Here is a 22,708-nt window from a genome sequence, read left to right as displayed (position 1 = left end):
GTTGTTCAGTCGTGTCTTTGTGACCCCATGGACTGTAGCTTTGTCAGACTGCTCTGTCCATGGCAATGAATTCTCCAAGAAAGAATACTGGAATGGGTTGCCATTCTAGTACAGCTTGTAGATTACTTGCAGGCATGCCTTTCACCTACTGTAAGAATGTTTGAATGCTGTGCACTTGTAGATTGCTTTAGAATCCACAACGGTATGCATATACACTATTTTGTCACAACGAAGTTTGAGAGTAGAAAGAGCAGGAATCTTTATCCAATTTATGGATAAGAAAATTGAGCTTTTAAGAAGGCACATCAAAGGCCCCAGAAAAAGTAAAGACTAGGAGATTAAAGAGACCATGAGTGGTAGAACTGGAAATTAAACAGTGTTTATATTTAGCTTCTACTTCAAATCCAATGCACTGTCAATTAGACCACAACCATTTTCACAAGACGAGCACTCTTTTTGAGCCTGAGGCCATGCAATAAGTTGATCCATTCATTTGGCTATTTCAGGATACATTTCTTGCTTTCTTCATTTCAACCTGCTGATAATACAATTCTGTTCATAAACAGATACTAGCCAGGGAGTTACAGTGATGTTCTTTAATTGTTAAGGCAAGAAAAATTTAGCTATTTCTCCCTTTATCAGTCACTGATCATGTCCACACTCTATAAGAGTCTAAAGTCTCTCTTTTGTCCAGTCTACATGCTAATACAGATTCACAGATAGTTAGGTTAAGTTCATGACTATGGTTAAGCACCCAGGCTGTCACATCATCCTGGGTTCCAATCCTGGCTCTGTCCTTTATAAGCAGTATAAGCTTGGACAAGGTGATGCTGTCCATCAGTTTCCTCATTCATAAAGTGGGAATGACAACAACGTCCATGGCATTGGCATGAGGTTACTAAGGAAGCCTTATGAGTCAAGAGATGCAAAGCACTTAGAATGGTATCTGGCATGTGCCAAGTAATCAATAAACATTAGCAACTCTCACTCAAAATGTAATCCTTGGGGAAATATATTGGTTCTAACCACAGGCCACCTGACAACGCACTTCTGGGTAATAGGAGGCTGGCTCTCACTTGGCTAGGAGTTCCTTCTTTATGTTAACCACCGAGAAGACTACCCAGAACAACATTCATTAAGAACATGGATGCTTACATCTCTGTCAAGTAATTCAACCCTGAAGCTTTGCTTGTGCATTTGACATTTGAGAGTGACATCAAGATGAACACGGCACCCATCAGTCCCCAGAATTCCTTCCTGGGTTAAGTTAGATTGTCAGAGAGTTATAAGGGCCTCACCAATGGCTCAGTGGGTAAAGAATCTGTCTGCAGTGGAGGAGACACAGGAGATGTGGGCTTGATTCCTGGGTTGGGAAGATCCCCTGGAGAAGGAAATGTCAACACACTCCAGGGAAATGTCAGAGGAGCCTGGTGGGTTAGAGTCCATGGGGTCACAAACAGTAGGACACAGCTGAGCACAAGCACACATGTCAGAAAGCTATGAAATTGAATCATATTAATTTAATTCTTCAGAGACACATATATGATAATTGAGTGAAAAATTTAAGACTATCTTCTTACCTTTCTTATGTGGAAGAAATAAAAAGTAATAGTACTAGTTATGCTTGAAGATCTTGCACTTTCTGCTATCTGAAGTCTTTACATAAGGATTGCATTAAAATGTTCTCTGAGAATTCATTGCCAAGAAACTGTTCTTCTTGAAAATTTGGAAGCTGTCCTTTGTCAGACAAGGAAACTCTACAATTTAACATTTTTCTCTTTTTTTGCCCTAATTATCTGAAAATTCTGAATTAAGAGTTCAACTGCAATAACTAATTCCAGATGAATAGTAAACATGCCCTTGAAATTTGTGTTGTCTAATTAAGTTTTCTCTCTTTTTGTCAGTTTAAAGTGGTGTTGTGTTATGTAGGCCATAACACAACAAACTTTTCTTGGAAATAAGCAGAGGTATTAGAAGGGATATGGCTTTAAAAATAATGGTAATATATTCATTTATTTCATCATCTCTTCTTTCATTCACTCATCTTTATTACCTAGTATTATTGTGTACCAACCCTACTAAGTATCTGGGAAAGAATGAAAAATTAAGTCTGTAAACCCATAGCATAGGAGCATAATGAAGGAAATATAGAAGAAAAGCATTGGTTTTTCAGATCAATGTGTGAAACCCATGTTCTTAAAATCATTTCTCTGAACCTCTGTTAACTCATGCTCATTTAAAAACTGCCTTCTGTGAATGTAAAATGAAGCTGCTAATTTTTTAACAAAGAGATCAAAAAATCTTACAACGAAATGAATGAAAAAGATTTTACATTAATTGCTTTGGTTCTACACATATCCCAACAGCACTGATGAGACTTTGTAACTCCTCAGGGCTATCTATGTTCAGAACCATCAGTACATTCTTTTAACTAAGTCAAGATTACAAAATTTCATCTTTGCAAGTGAATATTTAGGGGTAGGGGAATGAAGAAATGTCATTTAGAGTGAAGAGTGGATAATGAAGTCATCAATATAAAAATAATAGACTCCAATAAGAGTTCTAAAACCTTTCAAACAACATTTAACTCATGATTATGAATGTAAAACTCTTTTATACCTCACAGTACAATAGATAGTAAATTAATAGATTTTATTTTGGTATGTGAATCCTAAAGATTGCTTACAAATTCAATTTCCTTTGCAAGCACACATCATCACCTGTGCTACAGAAGCTCAGAAAGAAGTGTTCTCTGATTTCCTCAATAATGCCTTTACCTAGCTTGATTCCTTCCTTTTCTTTCCATTCAAATAGCAATTTTTTAAAAAGATTCCATCACAGTTCTCAAAAACCTGTACAAATTGCCAAACTGCTGATTAAACACATAAAAGCCCTAGGAGGTCAGAAAAAGAAATTCTAAGTTGCACTCCATAATACACACAACTAAATGGTAATATTAATAACAGTTGCCACCTATTAAGTCCCCACCTTGATCCAGATAATTTATATAAATTGTCTAATTTAATATGATCAACATTAGAAGACATGTATTTATACTTCTCCCTTTTGAGATAAGGAAACTGAAGTTCAAAGAGTTACCCAAGGTTACAGAGCTCTTGGCCACCAAACCAAAATTCCCAAACCAAGCCTGATTTCAAAGCCCATGTGTTCAAGGACACCACCTGTTACCTTTCAAAACTCTCCTCCTCTACAGTTCTCAACCATTTCTGCCATGGGAAAAGCTGGTAGGAGAGACAGTCAACTGGCAGGACTTTGTATTAAACATGCTTTGTGTTTCCTCAGGAATTTTAGAGGCTGTTACACTCACTTAACCATGTCTTTTTGAAATGAATAAACAGCAGCTGGGAAAATAACATTTCTTACAGAAGTATTCTATATGCAGCAGATAAGTGAAAAAAAAAAAAACCTCTCAATTCCAGATGTGAACATAAAATTATCCAGATGCTACAAAATTATCATCCAGAGCACTAGAGGCAAAAGAAAACCAAAGTGGAAATTAATTTCAAAAGAGAAATCAAAGTGAAGATACCAATTTTATTTTTTGCTAAGTTACAGGAGACTGGGTATTTCTCTGCTTTTTAGAAATTATTCTCTTAAATGATAGAATCAGGCTGCAAAATTAAGTTTCCTAATGAGTAATTAATGCACAGTCTTCAAGATAATATTCTGGGGTCTCTGTAGCATTTTGCTTAGGTGTTACTTTCAGATAGAAAAAGTATAGGTCTCTTAGGTACCCGCAGGAGATATGAGACACAAAATAAAAACTGTCATACAAATATATTTTATCTATTCTGGTGGCTTATACAGTAAAGAATATGCCTGCAATGTGGGAGACCTCGGTTTGATCCCTGGGTTGGGAAGATCCCCTGGAGAAGGGAATGGCTACCCAATCCAGAATTCTTGCCTGAAGAATTCCATGGCTACAGTCCATGAGATCACAAAGAGTCGGACATGACTGAGTGACCAACATTAATATTCTATGTGAATGCTTAAATTCAAATTAAGAATTAGTTCTTGATTTCCCTGGGAGTTCAGTGTCACTTTAGCACATAAATGAATGACACATGTAAATACTAAAAAATTCTAAACTGTTACTTTCCTGTTACACATTTGAAAGTTATCGGGTTTATTGGTCGAGATAAGTTGAACTAGATAAGTCAAGTTCCACATTCTACTCCCAGGCACGAATAAATCAATTTGGCTGTTTGCATGGAAGACTTTATACATATGTCTACATGATGTAAACTATGGAATGGGAAAATGCAAAAAGGAATAAGTCATATTTCCCTCCCTCGTGGAATTCAATAGCTTTTAGCAATGCTTGGACAACAGCAGTATCCATCATTTACTTAATGACCTATGGCAGTGGGAAAAGATTTTATGTTAAATGATGGAATATAAAATATGGAGATACCTTTTAAAAGCAAATACAGAAAACATCTTTTACCTCATTTCATTCTTGTTATCTGATTTAAAAACAAACAGATGAAAAAATGGTATTTTCATTCCTATCTCTAGAAACATCCTTTTGTAGTTTTCCTATAGGGAATTGAATACGTGGTAACCATATCACTGAGCACCAAGAAGAATTTCATTGAGTTTTGAGTCTTTGCTTGTTCTTTAACCTTCCCATCTTCTAATAGGATGACTTGTTTACTTCTGTTTCTGCAGCTGTTGAGTTCTGGACAGAGTCATAGTGATGTTATTTTTCAAAATAACCCCAAATCCTCATTCCAGACCACAATATCAAAGTATTGTTTGGTTTGGCATACATTTTACTGATTGCTCTTGACCTAATTATTTATATCTTTTCGACTGATTTGCATTTACCTTATGCTTTATGCATTTCCTCTTTTTAAAGGATGAATATCCTATTTGTCATTATTTGATCTACCTCCAATTTTAGACTCTAAAGTGCCTGGGGATACTGTTTCTCTTATTATTTTAAAACAACTCTTAGTATATTTTAAGCTGATATCAGCATCTCTCCACATTCTGCCTCTGTTTCCTCTTTTGATAAAGATTCATTTGGCTGAAAAATCACCTGTGCTATTTTCAGAAATGAAAGTGAGGCACCAACTGTGCTGTTTTTCCACTGATAGAGATAAAATGCCCCGAACCATCTCTCCTCGCAGTACTAACGCAGAGCCTTAATCAGGGCCAGGCTGAGGGTGCCTGATATCCTGGGCTCCCCTCCCCTCAGGACCATGAAGACACTAATGAGCCTTCGCCAATTTCAGCCGAATGGCTCTGCGGGTAAGAAGATGGGTATAAAGCATTGCATTCCCTGGATACCATTTCCCCTCATTTTGCTACTGCCCTAATGATCTGGCTTCTTGAGAACACTGTTCATGATCCTCAGTCCAAGTTTAGATATTCGTTAGGTGGTCACAGAGAAGTGCTTTTATTTGTCTGTTTGCTTGTATTTAACATTATCTGTGTTAGCACTTCAGTACACATCAGATGCCTGGAACTAACTAGAAGAGACTTTGTCACAGCACCTAGACAGCACAATATAAGTGCTGACAAATGGGTTACAATGGTCTCTGAAATCTACGAGGGGCACTGGTTCCAGGACTACCTACCAAAATCTGCAGATGCTCTGTCAGTTCAGTTCAGTCGCTGAGTCGTGTCCGACTCTTTGAGACCCCATGGACTGCAGCATGCCAGGCCTCCCTGTCCATCAGCAACTCCTGGAGTTTGCTCAACCTCATGTCCATCAGGTCAGTGATGCCATCCAACCATCTCATCCTCTGTCATCCCCTTCTCCTCCCGCCTTCAATTGTTCCCAGTATCAGAATTTTTTCCAGTGAGTCAGTTCTTCGCATCAGGGGACCAACGTATTAGAACTTTAGCTTCAGCATTAGTCCTTCCACTGAATACTCAGGACTGATTTCCTTTAGGATGGACTGGTTGGATCTCCTTGCAGTCCAAGGGACTCTCAAGAGTCTTCTCCAACACCACAATTCAAAAGCATCAATTTTTCGGCGTTCAGCATTCTTTATGTGAGAGTCCAGTTCTCACATCCATACATGACTACTGGAAAAACCACAGCTTTGACTAGATGGACCTTTGTCAGCAAAGTAACATCTCTGCTTTTTAATATGTTGTCTAGGTTGGTCATAGCTTTTCTTCCAAAGAGCAAGCGTCTTTTAATTTCATGGCTGCAAATCACAATCTTCAGTGATTTTGGAGCCTAAGAAAATAAAGTCTGTCACTGTTTCCATTCTTTCTCCATCTATTTGCCATAGAGTGATGGGGGGACAGGATGCCATGATCTTAGCATCTTAGCAGATACTCAAGTCCCTTATAAAATGACACAGGATAGTTGGAACCCAGTGTATATGGAACACTAAGGGTAGTATTTTGATTTTGGCTTTTCTTCCTTCAGTTGTATTAGTTCTATCTTCCTCACTTCTCTCAAGAAAAATGTAGATGCTTTCCTTAGTGTAGAGCCCTGCTATCAAGGGGTACATGGATATTTTACCAAGTGCACTGCTTCATTTCTGGCAGTAACTTGGAGATTAATTACTCTGTACTTGTTTCAGGAAATTATACAAATGTTACCTCCTGATGAAAAGGCTGATCAGAACACAGAAAAAATGGACTCAGATATCACAACTGGAGTAAAAGGTCCCTCATGTTAAAGGGTAAACTCCACAGTACATGAGTCTTATTGGAAAAGAATTATGAAACAGCATACATTTTATAAAAGTAAAATGCTTTCATTCCTTAGGCTGATAAACATCCTTTTCTTTTTATTTTTAACAAGCACCTAGCCATAATTATTGTACAGGAAAGAATTCTGCTGCCCTAAACTCTGTTTCTGTGATACGTTTCTGCAAGGCAGATGTTTGGGTTTTTTTTCTGGGTATAACTTTAAAATTGAATTTTCTCATTCTGAAACTGTTTTACAGTTCAATATAGACAGTCTCTCTACTCAATTTATTCAGATATTCCATAGCTGAAGTAATCATGGTGAGTCAAAGCAACTGCTATGAGCATAACCCTGTCTCCATCACCCCCCCCACCCCCCCGCCCCACACTTCCTATGTGGCACCATTCATTCCCTAGAGTGACAGGTCACTGACATTCATTCTCATTCTTCTTCCCCCACCTGCTCTGTAACCAAGATTTTTTCTGTGCTACATATGCCTTTACCACCCTGATTTATTGAATCTCTTATCTTACCCCCTCAAATATGTCTTTTATCCCCCAAACCTAAGAGACTTTTTGTAACATATTTGGTGATCAGTATTTGTTAATTGGAAAAAAAAAAAAATAACCAACAGCTAAATGTTAAGGACTAGTCACAAGCTATATATACCTGCAACATTCATTCATAATATCAAATCATTTGGTGGTTGAAACTGTAACCTGGCCATATTTTTCATGTCCTATCATTTTGGGTAATGCATTGGCTTTGTAGTGATTTATGTGTAACCTGCTCTACTGCAGCTAATTCAATACCAAATTTTATCTTTATAAGATAAATGGATGCAACATAAGGAGGAAGAACAAAATGTTTTTTCATCCACTGACAAAAAGAACAAATGTAGAGATAAGAAAGTAAAATGGAATCATTGCTATGACTCCCCCGCACAACATAATCTTTAAGAATTGTCATCAATAATCTTACGATAAGGGTAGTTCATATTGAAGGGAATAGTGGTAGTTTGGGGCAAAGTAATGTCCAACTCCTGTGACCCCATGGACTGTTATCCCACCAGGCTCCTCTGTCCATGGGATTTCCCAGGCAAGAATACTGGAGTGGGTTGCCATGTCCTTCTTCGGGTATCTTTCTGACCCAGGGATTGAACTCTTATCTCCTACACTGCAGGCAGATTCTTTACCAACTGAGCCATCATGGAGGCTCTGAAGAGAATAGTGGGTAACTGCTATAAGACAGATGCCAGGTTTAAAAATATCTGAAATGCCTCTGAGAAGGTGGTAGCTCTCACTCCTGATACAACTAACATCGACTCGCATGATTATGCTGCACATATATGGGCACTGGAATGTGTTTGTGTAGAAACACAGATATACACAACCATGCTTTACATTCTATGAGCCAAAGCTCCTCAGCCCCCAAACCTATTCCTAGTAACCAATATATTTCATCTCCCACATGGCTCCCCATGGTACTGATGTAACACTTCATTATTCATATCAGAGTGCTATTTACTGTTCTCCTCCTCACTCAAAATCAAGAAACAATGCACTATGGTTCATTTTAGCTTGCTGCTGCTGCTGCTAAGTCGCTTCAGTCGTGTCCGACTCTGCGTGACCCCAGAGACGGCAGCCTACCAGGATTCCCCGTCCCTGGGATTCTCCAGGCAAGAACACTGAAGTGGGCTGCCATTTCCTCCTCCAATGCAGCAAAGTGAAAAGTAAAAGTGAAGTCGCTCAGTCATGTCCGACTCTAGTGACCCCATGGACTGTAGCCTACCAGGCTCCTCCATCCATGGGATTTTCCAGGCAAGAGTACTGGAGTGGGGTGCCATTGCCTTCATTTTAGCTTACTATTTACCAAATAACTAACACACTTAAAAAAAAACTTCACAAAAAAACTAATATAAGTTACTATAAATTATTGTTTCAGTGAAGGGATGTGATTTCCTTTTAATGCTTTTGCTAAAATAATGTGTTCAACTGAGGTTATGTTGAGGACAGTTTAAATCTCTGCAAATATTTCAATTCATGCTTTAGTGTACATTAGTTAAAACCATATGAAACTGCATATTTATTGTCTAAAACCAGTCAAATATTGGCAATTTCATATGGCTCAATCTAAAAGTAAGCTTGCTTTTATAAGGCACTTATCTGCTGAATAAGAAAATAAATAATTATTATTGAATGAACCTGAAGAACAAATTTATACAAGAGGAATATAATTTTCTAACTTGTAATCTTGCCAGGGTTGCCATTCTCCATTGCAAAATGAATATCATAAGATTTTTGCTACCCATGATTAGGATTTAAATTGTATGTCTAATGTGATTCACAGGTAGCAAAATTCAGCAGTTATTCATTTAGGTATTTCCAATGAAAATATTTGACTGCCATCAGTCCATCACAGTGCAAAACAGTACACATTCTCAGGCTAAAATGCTTTGCAGTAGATTTTTCTCTAGTTTCATTTCATAGCAGGGAACCTGGTAAAACGGCTCCTGATATCTTTTTAAGTTTGCTTGTAAAGTATTATCATAACGATTCACTCCTGGGTTACTTGTCTCAAGGACTTTTGATGATAGCCCTGGTATTGAAATAGTCTCCCTAAGGATCAGAAGTTTATTTTAATAGTTTCAAGACCCTTTGTTGTATTTTCAAGTATACTTCTGCAATAAAGATAACAGCATATTATCTTTACTATGTGAAAGCAATTAACTGACCCACTCAGGTCTTCAGATTTTTCCCAGTAGAGATGGTGCATGGCACTTAAATACCACACAATGTCACACAGCCCTGGGGACAAATGGTAAATAAACACACATTTAGAAGGTAGCTGATTGGGACCAAAGGGTTCGGTTTATGAAGTAGAAAGATTATGAGATTTGCCATCAGAAAATTTGAACCAGACCTAGATCAGAGATTAATGTTGAACTTTTATCATCATGTGACCACACAAGTTATTTAACTTCCATCAATAAAAATGATAAAATTTTGACTTCAAGTGTCTTCAAGGCTTTGGTAAAGTTCAGATGGAAGAGTGTATGACAAGCACTTTGTAACTGATGAAGCACCATACCCAAAATGGTCATTGCCAACATTATTGATAACAATAACAACAGTACCCACAAATCCTCTTCCTTCCCGTGGGATTTACATTTTAACTGAAAGACTCCCTACCTTGGTAAAGTGAAAAAAAAAATGATGACAACATTAAGTCTAGTATGACCTGCCATTCTATTATGGAATGTTTGCTCAGGACTTCAGACTTGATTTTAAAAGCCCCAAGATAAGTTTCAATGGTTTCAGATACTTCTTATAATGTCCTGTATATTTAATAGCTCTTTTTCCTCTTTATGTACACAACAAAACAAATTTCTGTTTCATAATTTTATAATTTCAATGTGCTTTAGAATTGGAATTCAAAATACTAACAATATAATTTCCAGTATAGAGAACTTTAACATAGTACAACAAGTGGAATTTGGGTTACCCAGCTTCCTTGAAATTCCTCTACAAGGTGCTCACAAAACTTAAAACTTATGCACATGTGTCTACAATATTTATGTGGGAAAAAATTATTAAATGTATAAGCTGCATCAACATGCCAGTGTGCTTGCTGCTGCTGCTAAGTCGCTTCAGTCGTGTCCGACTCTGTGCAACCCCATAGATGGCAGCCCACGAGGCTCCTCTGTCCCTGGGATTCTCCAGGCAAGAATACTGGCGTGGGTTGCCATTTCCATCTCCAATGCATGAAAGTGAAAAGTGAAACTGAAAGTTGCTCAGTTGTGCCTGACTCTCAGCGACCCCATGGACTGCAGCCTACCAGGCTACTCTGTCCATGGGATTTTCCAGGCAAGAGTACTGGAGTGGGTTGCCATTGCCTTCTCTGGCCAGTGTGCTTGGTCGTGTCCAACTCTTAGCAACACTTTGGACTGTAGCCCACCAGGCTTCTCTGTCCCTGGGGTTTTCCAGGCAAGAATACTGGAGCATGTTGCCATTTCCTCCTCCACAGGATCTTCTTGACCCAGGGATCAAACTTTTGTCTTCTGCATTGCAGGCAGATTCTTTACCCGCTGAGCCATTGGGGAAGCCCTGACTCATCAGGGAATTAAATTTTATTTTGCCCTTTGCAGATTTCCTTATATAACAGTGATATTAGTACTGATTGACCAGACATCTCACCACTGGGGGAGAGGGGCCTTAAGCCAATGTTAGCTACTGAGCAGGAGTATTTACTATCCTATTATATAGATTACAAGGAGGCATTACCGTCTTCACTATAGTCATAATGAAGGCTTCCCTGGTGGCTCACATAGTAAAGAATCTGCCTGCAATGCAGAAGATCTAGGTTAGATCCCTGAGTCAGGAAGATCCCCTGGTGAAGGGAATGGCTACCTACTCCAGTACCTGCCTGCAATGAAGGAGACTCAGATTTGATCCCTGAATCAGGAAGATCCCCTAAAGAAGGGAATGGCTACCTATTCCAGCATTCTTGCCTGGAGGATTTCATGGACAGAGGAACCTAGGGGGCTACAGTCCATGGAGTCACAAAGAGTCAGACACAACTGAGCAATTAACACTTTATAGTCATGTGAACTAGCTGGGGCACACACTGGATTATTGACTCATCTGTCCAAGCTCCCTGGTTAATCAGTGGCAGAGCTATATCTGAGAGTGTCTTTGTGTCTTCTACCATAACCCTGAACTTTCCTACCCAGCCTAACATGAGCCTATTCTGTTCCATTTTAGTGAATCGTGGAAGATCCTATTTTACAACAATGAGATAATCAGGTCTTAAAAATTGGTGTTATCTCCTCAAGATTTGGGGGATAAATGGATAAATGTATATGCATGGTTGAGTCCCTTTGTTCACCTGAAACTAACAACATTGCTAGTAGGCTATATATCCCAATACAAAATAAAGAGTTTTTTAAAAATTGGTGTTATCTCATCAAGATTCCAGTCTTGTTTGAGTTCTCTGGGCTTTGATTTTTCAACAACACGGTATTAATTTAACAAGGATTTACTGATATTTTCTAGGCACCGAATTGTTGGCAGGAGTCTATAAACTGACTAATAGAAAGGTGGAATACAATCTTTTAATTTCATCATAATGTCAAAGGCATGTTTTTGAAATATAGTACAGTTACCTAAAATGAGTTGTGTTTGTAATTCCAAAACATTTCAAGTGCTCTGTATATTTCAACTGGAGTTGAAATATGCAGCGAGGTTTTGAAGGAAGCCATGTAAACCCATTGTAATGAGGCACTTTCACATTGCTGCTCCAGGTACTAATTGACTTCATGTTGGTTAATGCAAGAACTATTTTTAGAGGAAGGAAGTCTGAAACCCCCAATCATTATTTCCCCAAATCTCTATTCATAACCAACATAAATTAGTGACACCCTGTGACTTCTCCGTAAGGAAACAACTCCAAGGGTAATTGAGAAAGGTTGATTCTTCATTTCCATTCCTGCAGTTCCACAAAAACTCATCCATGCAATCATCCCATACCTTGAACAATATCACATCAAAGAATCTCACAAAAAGTTTTTTTTACACAGTGTTGGGTTTGTTTCTTCATTCTCCAGTATTTGCAATTCTCAGGATCACCATAATGTCAGGTGATGAAAACAGGGGAAAAAATATTTTGTCTGTATATATAAAACTCTGTCACATATGAAATCAAAATAATATCAAAGCTCTACACACAGTTTACAGGGAAAAAATGTTATCTTCAAGAATTAATGATGGTTTCTCTAGGGAATTTCTATACAAGCCTGCCATCCTTCAAAAGCAGAATCAAAGTGAATCTAAGTTCCAATTGAGTTGCAGTCCTAAGAGATGCGAAGAATTGTGGTAAAAATGAGAGGAAATCATATATAAATAACTTAAAGGTGTCTGTATGAGGAAGCTGAAGCAAAAATTACTATGGTAACCATGAATATTTAGTTATCAGTCTAGTGACAATCCAAATAAATTAAAAGTAATAATCCCAGTCACAGAAAAAGGAGCATCATATAACAGAAACACATTCACTACAATTTTAATTCTAGGAACCCTAAAGTAGTATCATCTCTTCAGCCCCATTCTTGTCAGTATTATCAATGTGATTATCCTCTCCCAGATGCTCCTTCAATCATCTATAACTGAGGGACAGCTCAATGCTGATTTATTCAACTCAAACCCACCCACGGATTCAGTGTACCAAAGCCAATGATGTTTCCTGTTGGAAAATATCAGTCTCTTTCCTCAGTTAGAAGGAGTTAGCATGTCTGGAGAAGGCAATGGCACCCCACTCCAGTACTCTTGTCTGGAAAATCCCATGGATTGAGGAGCCTGGTGGGCTACAGTCCGTGGGGTCGCAAAGAGTTGGACACAACTGAGTGACTTCACTTTCACTTTTCACTTTGATGCATTGGAGAAGGAAATGGCAACCCACTCCAGTGTTCTTGCCTTGAGAATCCCAGGGACGGGGGAGCCTGGTGGGCAGCCGTCTATGAGGTCGCAGAGTCGGACATGACTGAAGCAACTTAGCAGCAGCAGCAGCAGCATGTCTGATACTCTTTCTCTAAATAATTAATGATCTATTATCTCCAGGATTTGGGAAAGCTAGAAATATCTGAACAATGAGCTAAGGCAAGGAGCATCAAAGTCTCCAGGAGTACTTATTTAACATATACATAGAGCTTCCTGAGCCTTTCCCAAACTACTGAATTAAAAACCCTGGTCCCAGAAATAGCTCTTTCAAATAGCCCCAATAATTCAGGATGCATCAGAGACACAGGTTCTATCCCTGGGTCGGAGAGGTCCCCTAGAGGAGTGCATAGCAATCCACTCCAGTATTCTTGCCTGGTGGAGAAGGAAACGGCAACCCACTCCAGTATTCTTGCCTAGAGAATCCTGTGGACAGAGGAGCCTGGTGAGCTGCTGTCCACTGGGTCGCACAGAGTTGGACACGACTGAAGCGACTTAGCATTCATGAATGAATTGGAGAAGGAAATGGCAACCCACCCCAGTATTCTTGCCTGGAGAATCCCAGGGATGGAGGAGCCTGGTGGGCTGCCATCTATGGGGTCACACTGCGTCAGACATGACTTAAACAACTTAACAGCCGCCGCAGCAGCAGCATTCTTGCCTGGAGAATTCCATGGACAGAGGAGCCAGGTGGGCTACAGTCCATAGGGCAGCAAACAGACAGACATGACTGAAGCAACTTAGCACACACGCAGGGGTGATTTCACACAGTGGCGCCTTCAAGTGGCAGTTCTTGTTAGCAGTTCTTAATAGCACCCAGGGGCAAGCGCTTTCAGCAGAGGCAGCACTTAGGCAGATAGCAGCTCTGGACGGAGCTGACACCCTATGGCACTGCTGGTGATGTCTGTCCATGCAGCTGTACCCACCACAGTTTTTCTCTTTGGCTGGCCTCAAAGTGATGGAGGCCTGCTGCCATCTGTTACTTTACACCACACAACTCCTACTCTGGAGCTCAGGACCATTTTCACAAAGCAAGGCAAGCAGGGTTCCTGCTGAGCCCTCTCTTGGTACTGATAGACACCAAACTGGCTTTCTCAAATGAAGCTCTCGGAAGGCTTTTGCTCAAAGTCTCTTTCAGTTTACAGTCCAGATAACAATATACTGGGTCTACCATTGTCTTCATTGCCTTGTATTATTTTTTTCTGCCAGCCCTGAGGTGTGATGATCTCACAGCTCAGTGAATTCCCTTTCTCCCTTTGGGTGCAAGCCCAGGATGGTACCTGAAGGGCTACGCTCTCCTTGGAGGCAGGTGAACCCAGTCATCCAGGCTATGTGCCCTGGACTACCTTTCCAGTGAATCCACATGATCAACATTTGTTGATCTCTTGCAGGCAATGTGAGGTAGAAGGCAGAGAACGGACCAAGCTAGAGGGTGGGGGCAGAACAGTGGGGGTGGCTGGAGCAACAAACAATACTGAAGAAATAAGCAGAGATGCTGCTGCTAAGACTCAAGAGGCCATAAGGAAAGACTAAATAGCCTTCAGTGATAATATGGACAAAGGATAGTATTGAAGTTTGGATATAGATGCTGAAGTCAAAGCTATGATATCCTATAGTATATTGACGAGGAATTCGCCCAAAGTATTGTTCGGCTCTAAAATGATGTCCTTTCCACCTGAAACACGATATACTGGAATGTTCTAAATGTTTTGGCACATGTCTCCAAAATTCTGCAGACAAATGACAATGTAATAAACATTAGACTCAACAGATCTGATGTTAGTCACAGAAGACTATTTTCTATTAACTTTATGTACCTATAACATAAACATTATTGCTTAGTGTGCTATAATTGATGTATGTTTATTTCTTAATGCCTTATTCACAGTGTGGTGAAGTCAAGTGAAAGTCTCTCATCATGTCTGACTCTTTGCGACCCCAAGGACTATACAGTTCATGGAATTCTCCAGGCCAGAATACTGGATGGGTAGCCTTTCCCTTCTTCAGGAGATCTTCCCAACCCAGGTCTCCAAAGTCTTAAAAATACTCTGCTGTTATTTCTCTTATTCTCTGACTTAAATTCATATTTCAAGAGTATTTTCAAGATCTGGAAGCAAATGATCATTTGATGCTTAGTCAAGAACATACATTTCAAATCATGGTAAATATCTAGATAGTGTTGTCTAAAATAAAATCTTATCTAGAAAACAGTAAGACTAATAAACCAATAAAAAGGAAATAGGAGATGTGGATATAAAAATAAATAGGAATGATGAAATGAGGAAGTTGTTTCACCTCTGTGATATTTTTCCCCCAAACCCAGAAGCCCAGTATAATCATTAAAAAACATCAGGCAAACTAAAAATGAGTAATATGCTACCAAAAAATCTGACCAGTACTCTTAAAACTGATCAGACTTGGGACTCTCTGGTGGTCCAGTGTCTACAACTCCATGCTCCCAATGCAGGGCACCTGGTTTTAATCCCTAGTCAGGGAACTAGACCCCACAGTCTACAATTTAGAGTTCACCTGCCGTACCTAAAGATTCCACAGGCTACAGAGAAGACATAGTGCAGTCAAATAAATAAAAACATTACAACAAAGAGCAATTTCAAAAAGTGATCAAGGTCAAGGGAAACAAAAGAAGATTAAGACTGTCATGGATTAGAGGAGACTGAGACACAATGATGCAATAAATGTAACGTTCTATTCCAAACTGGATCCCAGGAGAGAAAAAAAATCATTAATGATAATCTGAATGAAATCTGAACAAATCTGTGGTTTAGGTAATAGAGTATCAATAATAATTGTAATTCATACTTTATAAATAATAATTTCTTAGTTTGACAAATGAATGTAGATTATGTAAGATATTATCCTTAGTGGGAGCTAGGTAAAAGGGACACAGGGATTCTCTGTCCTCTTCTTATATTTATGTACATTTAAAATAATAACAAGCCTACAATTCAAACCAAATAAAAATACCCTTCAATAATGGAGTGAATTCTGTTATATGTCTAAAGCATATTGGCAATAAATTTGCAATTGTCTTCAAAACTTTGGAGATACTAAGAAATTTTGTATGTTTCTCTGTACTCTGAGAATTCATCTTTCCAGCATGCTTCCTTTGACTCACCCAGAACTTTACCACTTTCTGTAAACAATTCTGTTGTGGCATTTATACTATCATTTTGCATTTACTCATTTATATGTTTGTTTTTCTTACTTGAATGTCACTTCTCTGGGAAGTTTTGAATATAAGCACCTAATAATTAGATTTCAGATGGTACCTAAATATGAACGCTTTTAAAACTAAAAATTAATGATACTAAGATTTATTTCACAATCACTTGTCTGGGACATATTGGAGACAAGCATCCAAAAAATGTAAAATATTCCCAGTGCTATATTGTAGGTGATATCCGAAACTGTACTACTTTAGAACTGAAAGATGCCTTAGGATAATTTATATATCAAAATAATTCATATATTAAAGAAATTCAAACTCACAGATTAACTGACCTGTTCAATGTCCCATAAGAACTAGTAGCAGAAGCAGAACCCAGTCTTCTAATCCCATTCTTCTACATCACCATATCTCAGGATTAGCAATCTTTCTACTTTAATGGATACAGCACGTCAATATTTCTTCTAAATCATTTCTGAGTTTAGCAATTACCAAGGCTTTTAAAAAATCAACCTTCAGTCTTTATTAGAGTATGAAAGAAACACTAATGTAGGACTCAGGGGATCTGGATTCTTATCTCAACTTTGTCACCAGTTGATCTGCCTGTCTTGGGAGACCATCCCCTACCTTCGCTGAACCTGTCCATTCCAAAAAGTACCATGTTTCACAGACTAAGATATAAAATAAAACAGATATTCCAGGAGAGGTCTGGATTTCATTTATATTTTTAAATACTATCAATCTACTTCAAATACTTTGAATTATTTTCCATTCCTCACCTCATTCACTTTCCAATGAGAGAGAAATAGACTTTAAAAAGCATGTCACAGAGACAGTTGAATAAGTTGTTCTTAAAAGTCAACAGTAATGATTAGTTTATAGTCAGTGTCTAAAACAGTGTAGCCAGTTAAACACAAACAAATAGAATATCTGTTCCACACTGGTAAGTTGACAAAGTCTAAAGAATGGAGAACCACCATCTATGTAGTGTTAGCATGCTTTGGGCTATGCATGCAACTTGTGTGTTACATATCTGGCTACATTTTATATTGTTAAACAAATTTCTGAATTGGCTCATTTTTTAAAGATAAAGAATAGCTTTATAAATATTACATAATTATTAGTCCTGGGTAAATACTGGATCCAAGAAAAAAATTATACGAATTCAACTCAAATATATTCTCCTTGCCCTCCCTCCCTACTCCCATATCCTCAGGCCAGTCTGGCCAGTACTTGGATGTCTCTGGGCACAAAGCAGGTTGAATAGCTGTTTGACTCACTGCTTTTGACTCATTGTTTAGCAGATTGAGATCTCTGCTGAGAGCACCACTTGGAATTTTCTTCACCCAAAACTGATATTTTTGAACATGAAATTGAAATATAGTGAGACACTGGGAGACATTCATAGAATAATAGTGCCAAAAGAGAGTGCGATCAATATATGTCAAAAATCTAACTTACTCCTGGAAGTGTTCAAAGAAATAGTCTCAGATTGGTTGAGATGGGCATGATAGTGCATGAATATGGATTTTATGAAAATATAAATATAAAAAATGATACTAGCTTCAAGCATGTGAACTGGTGAGGAGAGAATATTAGCCATGAGTATAAACAGAAATGGACATAAGAAAGTAGAACAAAAAGAGCTAGACTTTATATACTGAAGGGAGACTGATTAGGGAAATAAAACTAGGGATCCAAGAGTCACTAGGTCTAGGTTTGGGTATTTGAGAGGGGGCTACCACCACCACCCGGAGAAGGCAATGGCACCCCACTCCAGTACTCTTGCCTGGAAAATCCCATGGACGGAGGAGCCTGGTAGGCTGCAGTCCACGGGGTCGCTAAGAGTCAGACATGATTGAGTGACTTCCCTTTCACTTTTCACTTTCGTGCACTGGAGAAGGAAATGGCAACCCACTCCAGTGTTCTTGCCTGGAGAATCCCAGGGACAGGGGAGCCTGGTAGGCTTCCGTCTATGGGGTCGCACAGAGTCGGACACGACTGAAGCGACTTAGCAGCAGCAGCAACCACCACCAGCACCACCACCACCAATCTCAATGGTTATCGTTATTATAACAGCAACAAAAATAGTTAATGCTTACAAAGCGATAGTACATATGTTTGTCAGTACTATTATAATGTTTTAAACATTTTCATTTAATCTTGACAATCATAAGAAATAAGACTACTGTTATTGCTTCTGGTTTATGGGAGATGAAACGGAGGCACAGACAACTTAAGGCACTGATTCAAGATCACACAGTTGGTAAAGGTGAAGTTATGGTTTGAATCTGTGGCTGAAAACAATGAATCAATTTAAAATCTTAACCACAGGAAAAAAAAAGATGCTATGGAGAAGTTGAACAGATTTAAATTAAGCATATAATAAACAAAACTTGAACACAGGAAAGAAAGTCCACTGCAGCCCTATGCGGCAACAGTAGAAAAACACATAAAAACTAACAAAATTTCATTCTCTTTAGGTCTCTCATGTGAATTATGTCTTCCAGAATTTATCTCTTTTGTCCCTATCTTCAGACTTAGAGCACACACACAGATTTAAGGTTTCTTCTAAGGTCTCAATCCTTCAATAATTAGCAAGCCTCACTGTCAGAAAAGTTTCTTTAAAATTAATCACTGACTTTCCAACTTAAACCCATTTCCTCTCTCTGATCTTTATTGGACACACAAGATACATACTAGATGAAGGCAGTTAAAATTCTCATACCCTTCAGTCTTTTCTTTTTATTTAATAAGTTATTTTAAATGTACTTCTGCTAAATCCTATTTTAAAATCTCCCTGACATCAGTGACTGATATATTCAAGTCTTTCTGACAGGCCTATTTTGCCATCTTAAATGTATTGAGGGTGAATTTTCTCATCTTACCTCTCCATTTTCTAAGGGGTGTATCTTGGAATAAAACGAAGTGCAGATGACCTCATCATCTTTGGCATATGACGGTGGTCCAGTACGGGGATAAATATTGTAGAGGGTTAGGCACTCTGTGTCCGTCACAGCATGATACTGCCAGGGCTTGTAAACAACATTATCCAGTGAGCGTTCCAAAATCCAGTTTCCAGGCCGAGGGGAGTTAGCTGCTTTCACAATCACATACGCAATCTGGAACACCTGGGGAAGTGTGACAACAGCAACATGTAACTCTGAATTCCAACGTTTCTCACTGCTGCTGCTGCTGCTGCTGCTAAGTCGCTTCAGTCATGTCTGAATCTGTGCGCCCCCACAGACGGCAGCCCACCAGGCTCCCCCATCCCTGGGACTCTCCAGGCAAGAACACTGGAGAGGGTTGCCATTTCCTTCTCCAGGGCATGAAAGTAAAAAGTGAAAGTGAAGTCGCTCAGTCGTGTCCGACTCTTTGCAACCCCATGGACTGCATATCAAATGTAAGGCCTAAGGCTATAATAATTTTATTTCGGATATTATTCCATAACCCTATTATATTCTCTGGACTTCCCAGGTGGCTCAGTGGTAATGAATCCACCTGCCAATGCAGAAGACACAGTTTGATCCCTGGGTCAGGAAGATTCCGTGGAGAAGGAAATGGCACCCCACTCCAGTATTCTTACCTGGGAAGTCCCATAGATAGAGGAGCCTGGCATGCTGTAGTCCATAGGTTCCAACGAGTCGGAAACTACTTAGCAACTAAACAACAAGAAAATTGTATTCTCTATATTTTTACAGTTACATGTCCATATTTAATACCTTTTTACTAAAATGATATGTTCCATCTTGACACTCATGACTTTCAAAGAAATGGGTTAAAATTGGATTTTAGTTCTCCAACAACTCATTAACATCATTTCATCTACTTTTTGAAGTTCCATTGTAATCACAATCACTTACAGTATTTGGTACATACCAATTTACTCACATTACTCTATTGGAGATTATGAGTTAGAAATTCCATGTGTGAATAGTGCTTGATAGTTTAGAAAACAGTTACTTGTATCACCTAATCCTCAGACAAGTACCATTTACATAGCGTTACTGTGGTACAGGAAAAAACAAAAAGAAAACATAGCACTTTGAAGGCACAGTCCTGTATTTAAATTGTGATCCCAACATTCATGCGACTTACTTCGTCAACTCTCACTCCCGTTTCTGTTAATTAGGGTCAATAGTAAGAACACTAAGTATACAACTGAGAGACAGTTTAGACTAAATGAAATAATGTATGCAAAGTACCTAGCAAAGGACTTGGCTGTAAATACTCAGTAAGTGACAATTCTTCCACATTCCCTAATAGAAAATAATGGAGACAAAATTCTAGTATACTCAGCAGCTGTTTGAAACTGGAATAGAGTAAATGAAGGGTTTCTGTACCTCCTGTATAAGAGGTAAATATGTATTAAAGAAAAGGAAAATAAAGGCAGCAAGTTACTACAAGTCAACAGAGTGACCACTGAATGGAATATGGCAATCCTCTGCTTTCAAATCTATTTGAACACATACAAAATAAATATTCTAGATGTTTTGTGATGGTACATATGTGCATCTTTACCAATCCAATCCAAAAGTCCAAAAGAACAATGCATAAACATTACTGAGTGACATTTTTTGCGATGTCCTGGGTAGATAGATAAATACAAGGTAGTTTATATAGCCCCACCATCTATGAGTTAATAATATATTGCAATAATGAGATATATGAAAGGTACACTAGTAAAAAAGCAATAGTATATGTCTTTCCTGGGTTGGGACGATTCCCTGGAGAAGGAAATGGCAACCCACTCTAGTATTCTTGCCTGGAGAATTCCATGGACAGAGGAGCCTGGCAGGCTACATTCCATGGGATCACAAAGAGTCAGACACAACTGAGCAATTTGCTTTCAAGGTATAGTCCCACCATCTATGAGTTGATAATAAATTGCAATAATGAGATACATTAAAAGTATGCTAGTAAGAAAGCAATAGTATATGGTCTTTTTAGTACATTCAGTGAGATGGGGGAGTTTGCCAACCCTAAATTCTGGCTGATTGAGGTCACTGAAAAGATACAATGGAGGACAAACCTGTTAAAAGATGGTTAATGGGTCTGTTTAGGGGGGAGATTGAAAGTAATATTCTGAAAATATACCTTATCTGCTTCATAGTTTTGACATGAGAATTTCAGGAATACATGCACACTGTTTATGACAAACTCTAAGGGACTGAATTTAAAAATATGAAAAGTTGGTATTTAAGATGAAAGAGGTGACTCGGATGCTGGTCTTCTGAGACCCTTACTAGAACATGAGCATTTTTATCTGTGTGCACTGAGGGGAAAATCATGAGCCATTTAATGAGCAAAAGTAGGGATACCATTTGCTTCTTAGGCACAGTTAAGGAAATACTGGTAGTTAAAATACTGAAATACTTCTGTACTTGGTAAATAACTGCTGTCCAAGCCTCCCAAATGCCTTCACTTTCCAGAGAACATCTGGGTAACCTAGGGATTGCAAGGAACAGCCAAGATACCTTATCTGATTAGTCTGGGCTTTGACCATTCTATTTTATGTATTATCACTCCGTATGGGAAATATTATGAATTTTTATTTACAAAGGTATACAGATAACTATAGACAGACATGTATATATATGTATGAATTTGTAATTACTGGAATACACTTAGACATTTTGGAGAAGGGCAGACATGGACATATTTAAGATGTGACCTATGGGGTTTGGGGATAAGGAGTCAAGGAGAAAAAAAGAGCTTTAAAATTCTACTATCCTGCTATACTAATTGCATTAACATAAATGTCTCAGTTTTTAATAAAATTATTTTTAAAGTAAGGAAATATTTTTAAAAATAAATATCAAAGGAAGGACAAGAGTGGGAGTAAGATGGAACATACTCTATCAATCATGTGCCCGCATGCGTGCTCAGACCCTCAGCCATGTCTGACTCTTTGCAAGCCCGTGGGCTGTAACCCACCAGGCTCCTCTGTCCGTGGGATTTCCCAGGCGAGAATACTGAAGCAGGTTGTCATTTCCTCATCCAGGGAATCTTCCCAACCCAGACCCAGGGATGGAACTCCTGTCTCCTGCATTGCAGGCGGCTTCTTTGCCACTGTACCAGCTGGGAAGCCCCCAGTACAGGTTATGTGGGCAGAAAAGAGATGTACAGAAGCCAACCAAACATAATCTAGAGTATTTGCTATTTCTGCATTTTTAGGTGCTATTCAATAGGGATTATTTCTCTTAGACACTCTGTATTCAATAAATACACATGGAACCTCTTTAAAATGAATTCACTAAAAGACAAACCCTACTGAGTAATCTGATGGAACACAGAAAGGTAGTTATTTCTATGAAAATCTGATACACTTTGCTCCTAATTTCTGCTAAT

The 22,708-nt window shown here is 38.6% G+C and overlaps 1 protein-coding gene across 2 annotated transcripts in view; it reads right to left on the bottom strand.

Annotated features, from left to right (window-relative positions):
- Nucleotides 1-22,708, bottom strand: part of LAMA2 (laminin subunit alpha 2) — a 694,677-nt gene that overhangs the window by 462,392 nt on the left and 209,577 nt on the right. For both annotated transcript variants that reach the window (XM_070795552.1, XM_070795553.1), the window contains exon 4: nucleotides 19,246-19,488. In XM_070795552.1, the coding sequence (XP_070651653.1) occupies nucleotides 19,246-19,488 (243 nt within the window). The remainder of the gene's footprint in view (nucleotides 1-19,245; nucleotides 19,489-22,708) is intronic.

Source organism: Bos indicus, chromosome 9, assembly GCF_029378745.1.
Source record: "Bos indicus isolate NIAB-ARS_2022 breed Sahiwal x Tharparkar chromosome 9, NIAB-ARS_B.indTharparkar_mat_pri_1.0, whole genome shotgun sequence".
NCBI lineage: Eukaryota > Metazoa > Chordata > Mammalia > Artiodactyla > Bovidae > Bos > Bos indicus.
This window is presented reverse-complemented; position numbering and strand designations above follow the sequence as displayed.